Source organism: Taudactylus pleione, unplaced genomic scaffold, assembly GCF_031769625.1.
Source record: "Taudactylus pleione unplaced genomic scaffold, aTauple2 ptg000130l, whole genome shotgun sequence".
NCBI lineage: Eukaryota > Metazoa > Chordata > Amphibia > Anura > Myobatrachidae > Taudactylus > Taudactylus pleione.
Genome location: NW_028284532.1, coordinates 5,802,875 through 5,808,874, shown reverse-complemented (window position 1 = coordinate 5,808,874; position 6,000 = coordinate 5,802,875). Strand labels below are relative to the sequence as shown.

The following is a 6,000-nucleotide window of genomic DNA, read 5'->3' as shown; positions in this document are numbered from 1 at the left end:
TGATTCAGAGCCGGATGCTATTTGCGCTCGCTCGTTCAGAAAAAGGGGCCGGATATTTAAATAGAGCGCTCGCTCTTTGCGGTCTGTTGACGCCTCTATGTCTGAATGAGCGAACGAAACATGCGCTCGCTATTTTTTTAAAACGCCCACTGGCCGCTCGCATCCTACGTCATCTCCGCTATTTATTAGATTAATCGAGTACATCGAAAGGCGTCTGAACTGCTCGCAGTGCTTGTGGTTGGATTTTCCTACCGCAATCATGCGAACAGTTCAGGCTAAGAAACAACCAAGTGACGTGGTCGATGACGCTGCTTTGTTATGCACACCCTTAAAACACCTGTTTTGACCGTTTGGCACGCCTGCGTTCGGATCTCCACTCCCCGTTTTCAAGCACCTTCCCCTGTTACCACCCACAAACGCCTCATTCTGTCACTCAAATTAGCAGGCATTCGCTATTTTGCGAGCACACAATTTCCGACCGCAATGACTGGTTCGCACATGCGTATTACAACCCATACACATGCGCAGTTGTGCGAACATCGCCCAGAGCGAACGAGCGGCTGCTTACGAGCGGCTCTGAATCAGGCCCTAAGTACGGTGCTTATGCAATAAGGTATTGTGACGTATGGTTTAAGATAACGATGAAGAGTGTTAGGCCGTTCCCCAGAATTGGTAGTTTTGATAAAGATGTATTGAATAATGTCTGGGATCACATCAGCCTGATGCGTTCTCGAGCTAAAAAGGTAAAACATGCCGCCCGTAATGAATGTTTAAAGTTGTGGCAGCATGAAGGGGATGCATGGTTTAAAAATGTGCAAGTGACGCAAACTAGCGTTGCGAACGCATTGCCAGAAAGTACACCCACAGCTCTAAATTGCAATGCGTGCGAGCCGCAAAATGTCATGCACGTGTGGCAAGGTAGCGTTGCGGAAGGTATTGCCAGTAGTTCACGCACACCACCATCACCTTATGTGGATGGGGGTGCAGGTACAGTTATTGATAAAACCCATAAACATGTAAAAAGCAATTTGTACCCTCTCTTAAGTTACCATAAGGAAAATGTTTATGCTGTAAACATGTTAGATGCTGCACCACGACAAGCACAAATGGTGCCACTATCTCCATCAGTAACAGCACGGGAAGTGTTATCATCCTCTGCACCCGTAGAGGAAGTTGTTAATACTATACGTTGCAGCAACAGACTAAACCCCCAGCCAGGTAATAAGGTCAAAGGTAGCAGTGCGGCCGGTCTGCATCCCATCCGGACAATAACTGTTCCGAATGGGAATGCGGATGCGAACAGAGTAGTGCCCACAAGGGAAGTAGTAATGCACTGTCCTTGGACAAGAGCAGAGCTAAATTCCATCATAAATGATTTCCCCGATCCCAAAAAGGAATTAGCCAAATGTCAAGATTTTTGAGAAATTTGGGTAGTTCCCACGAGCCAACTAACAAAGATTGGTAAGTAGTGTTAAGGGCTTGTCTTCCACGCAATATCGACGTGAGAAAATTTAACACAGATTGTGTATTGCTAATAATTAAATAGTTTGAAGCTGATTGAGAGGTGCTTGTGTGTGTAGTTTGAGAGGTGTTTGTTTGAAGTTGATTGAGAGGTGCTTGTGTGTGTAGTTTGAGATGTGTTTGAAGTTGATTGAGAGGTGCTTGTGTGTGTAGTTTGAGAGGTTTTTGTTTGAAGTTGATTGAGAGGTGCTTGTGTGTGTAGTTTGAGAGGTGTTTGTTTGAAGTTGATTGAGAGGTGCTTGTGTTTTTTTTGTTATTTTTTTTTTGTTTTGAATTTATTTTGGTAGTGGTTTTTTATTTTTATTATTATTTTTTGTTGTTTTATTTTTTAGGCTTGGTTTTTTTTTTGTGTTCCTTTCTTTTTGGTTGTTTTTTTTGTGTTCCTTTCTTTTTGGTGGTTCTTTTTTTTGTGTTCCTTTTTTTTGGTGTTTGTTTTTTGTGTTCCTTTTTGTTTGGTTTGTTTCTTGTGTTCCTTTTTTTTGGTGGTTCTTTTTGGTGTTCCTTTTTATTTTTTTGTGGTGTTGGTTTTTGTGTTCCTTTTTTTGTGTGTGTTTTGTTTTTGGTGGTGGTTTTGGTTTGACAAATTTGATTGCTTTGGACTTTGAAAAACCCCGTTAATTTTTGTGCTTGATCCGGTGACTTGATTGGTTTGGTTGGCCGGGCTTTTGTCTTCTTCCTAAATCCAACGTTATTCAAAGAATCAAGTAAGTGTGCCAGCCTACTGCATTTTTTTGGGGGGGGATCAACAATCCTAAAAATCGTTCATTTTTTGTTAATTTTTTTAAAAAAAATTTAAATATTTATTAAAGGTGTTTAACACTCCATTTTGGACTTGAATTAGGTAAGTGTCTATTTATTCCAACCTACACTTATTTATATTTTTTTAGGAATTTTTTAAAAAAAAATTTGGGGAATTTTGTTTATTGATCTATTTTTAAAATGTAAGTTTGTACATTTAACAACAATTCATATTTGCGAGTTTAAAAATTAAGCATGGTTTTAACACTAAAAGTAGTAATATTGGTTTGACCTCAAAAATTTTTATATTTTTTTGTTATTCCCTCTCATTTTAAAATCGTACAACAAATACACATGTAGTGATTTCCGAAGATGGCACTGCCCGACCCTGTAAGAATATGCACCATTATTATAAAGCTAAGTATTTTTGCACAAAATATCAAAATACTCTGCAGAACCAATTAAAAATATTAATTTAACTTTACAGAGCGATGTTGGACAGCTAATAGTGGCCATGTTGACCCCCACCAACCTTCCTCAGCCTCCTCCTGGGCATAGGCATAGGAGGCGTGCAAGGGCCAAGATATATAGAACACATGTCACCCTTTTTGGAATGCCTGATGATGTGGTTGTAACAACTTATCGCCTGCCTCCAAATATTATCCTAGACACTCTTTCAATAATAAAGAATGATCTAGAAAGTCAGATTAACATTCCTACAGCAATCTCACCATTTACACAGTTGTTGGCGGTGTTACATTTCTGTGCCTCAGGGTCCTTCCAAACCACTGTGGGGCTGGTGGGTGGCCTCTCCCAGCCCTCATTTTCATGGATCCTGAGGCGTGTGCTAGATGCATTTTTCAATCATCTAGCACATTTTATTAGTATGCCTTTGGATACGAAAGCCCTTGATGTGGTAAAGCAGAAGTTTTTTGAAATTGCAGGCTTTCCACACGTCATAGGGGTAGTGGATGGCACTCAGATAGCACTTCAGCCCCTGCATGCAGGGAACAAATATATAGGAACCGCAAACATTACCATTCCCTAAATGTAATGATGCTATGTGATGCCTCCCTCCAGATCCTCTCCCTGAATGCCAAATTCCCAGGCTGCAGCCATGATGCATATGTGATCCAGCATTCAGGGATTTGGCCCAAATTAAGCACACTGCAAGCTGGTGACACGTGGATTCTTGGTAAGTAAAAATCCAGTATGTATTTCTAGTAATAGTGTAAACAGGTTCTCATGGTAAATGTATGTATCTTTTGGTGTCCCATTTCCATCAGGTGACAGTGGATATCCTTGCACGCCCTGGCTGCTGACTCCTTATTTGACTCCCACACCAGGGCCCCAAACTCAATATAATGCCGCGTTTACTGCCACCAGGCAGATGGTGGAGCACTGTATCAGCCTTTTAAAGGGCCGGTTCCGGTGTCTCCATCTCTCCGGTGGTGCACTCATGTACTCGTCGGATATGGTTTCTCGCATTGTGGTCCTGTGTGGGATTTTACACAACATTGCAATAAGGAGTCAAGTACCCATGCAGCCAGAGGAGGCCTTGCCAGAGGATGGCCCCCCAGAAGAAGGTGTTGTGATGCTGTCGGGGGGGCCAGACGCGATGATGTCGTTTCACATTTTTTTAGGTATGCATATTTACATTTTTTGGAAAAGAAAATACAATTTTGCAAAATGTATTTTAATGTGTACCTTTTTCTTTTGTTTTCTTTTCCTACCAACAAAATCACAACACTTTCCAAAACCTGCTAAAAAATGCAACCCATTGCCAATACCCTGTATGTTTTTGGACAACTAACACATTTTGCACGGATATCCCCCAACATGTTTAGTTAATTTGCCTTTTGTTTTAGTAATTGATGTTTTCCATTCCAAAATCTGTTTGTTTTTTACTATAGTTGTTTATGTTCGACTAAGCCAGATGTTTAATTTGCACAAACCATGAGGACATTTGTTATGTGTGAATCTGTTATGATTTTTTTGTTACCATTAAAAGCCTGTTGGCAACATGTTTGTTATGTAATAAATGTTTTAAATGAATTAAAAATGTTGTTGTTTGTTTGTTTTAAAAAATTGTAAGCCATTTTGAGGTGTATAATGTATGCCAACACATAATTGAAAAATAAATAACATTACTGCAAATGTTCTTAAGGTTTACTAATACATTTGTTTTAAGTTCTTACACTATGGAAAGGCACCCACCTTTGGTCCTAAATTTTTTGACATGCAGAATTACACCCTTTAATGTGTGGCAAAAAAGAGGACAAATGTTGGAAATAACAAAACTTTACTATTATTTTTTTAAGTGTCATAAAAATTTAAAAAACAAAAATAAAAAAACTACACATCCTCCAAACGCCCCACTAATCTTTGTAGGCAGCAGTCGGCCTGCAATAAATAGCCCAAGGTCTCTCACAGCTCCTCCCGAATTTCCCTCAGGATGTGGGTTAGATCTGTGGAAAATATAAAAATTTTGAGGATTAAATACTTCATTACAATTAGAAACATTTGAACATTACACATTATTCAATGTACCAAAAAGTGTTTAAACACACTGATGTTACGGTGTGCTTGAAAGTATCAGACACACAACATTATTAATAGGTTTGTACTTTTCTGTTGTTCAACTAATTTGAAACCCTAACTATGTGGCATAAGCCATTATCCACTATGATGATGTTACAAATAATGGGAGGTGTATTCTTAAGTCATGATGGCCAGATCCTTAAAACACAATGCACGTATTCACTTCTAGAATGATGTTGATAAACCAAAAATAGAATGTGTTGGTTTGCTATGTAAAACATCACTTTGCCTAAGTACATTAGTACATTTTAAACATAGTGTACACAACATCAACAAGGGTAGTCTGGTTCCTAGCACCTTGCCAAGTTTGGTGACAGATTTTTTTACATTGTAAAATACTAATCCAAATGTAATCATTATTTCCTAAAACTCCAAAACATTTTTGAAAAAACAAAAAACCTATATTTTTGAGATCCCCAAATCAAAAAAAGGGCCAGCCACTAAACATAAGGTCGTAATTCTGAAAAACAGCATTACTGCGCAATGATGTTGAACCCCATACAGCAAATTTTCAAAACAACAAAAAAAGGTCAGAAATTTGTACAAATACATGGATAACAACAACACCCCAAAAAATGTAATTATAAAAACATACCCTGAGAGTGTTCCGACACAGCAACAGATGGTGCCGGAGATCCTTCGGGTGAGGGAGAATATTCGGGAGTGGGGGGAATGGTTGAAGGGGAAATGGAGAAGGAAAGATCACAGGGAGGGGAGATTTGCAACATTTGGGATGAGTGGGCAGGGGAGGGAGGAAGACTTGGGGAGGATTGGTAGAGGGAGGGAGGGTTACTGGGGGAGTATGGTGGTGGGGAGGGAGGGCTGGGTTGAAGAGATGCAGGTGAGGGCTGCTGGTTTACAGTAGCATGCCTTTGCACTCGGCGTGCCCTTCTCTGTCTCCGCTGGGCTTCTAAAATGTAAACATAAAATCAAAAAAATTAAGTTTCGAATTTTGGTTACACCATACAAGTACACATTCTGTACAATAGAGACAACATACAGGAGGGTTTTTTAACATTGACTAAAATAATTGGCAAAGGAACATACATTTTTAACAGTCCACTAATTAATACTTTTAAACAAACGCATACTTACGTCTGCGTATTTGCGCCCGCAAATTCATGAGGAGCACAGGCGACC

General features: G+C 39.5%; 1 protein-coding gene across 1 annotated transcript in view; it reads right to left on the bottom strand.

Annotated features, from left to right (window-relative positions):
* Window positions 1-4,587: 4,587 nt before the first annotated feature.
* Window positions 4,588-6,000, bottom strand: part of LOC148523541 (uncharacterized) — a 55,759-nt gene continuing 54,346 nt past the window's right edge. Inside the window, exons 3-4 of the mRNA XM_088473120.1 lie at window positions 5,456-5,770; window positions 4,588-4,727 (exon numbers count right to left, since the gene is read on the bottom strand). Of these exons, the coding sequence (XP_088329246.1) occupies window positions 5,717-5,770 (54 nt within the window). The 3' untranslated portion in view covers window positions 4,588-4,727; window positions 5,456-5,716. The remainder of the gene's footprint in view (window positions 4,728-5,455; window positions 5,771-6,000) is intronic.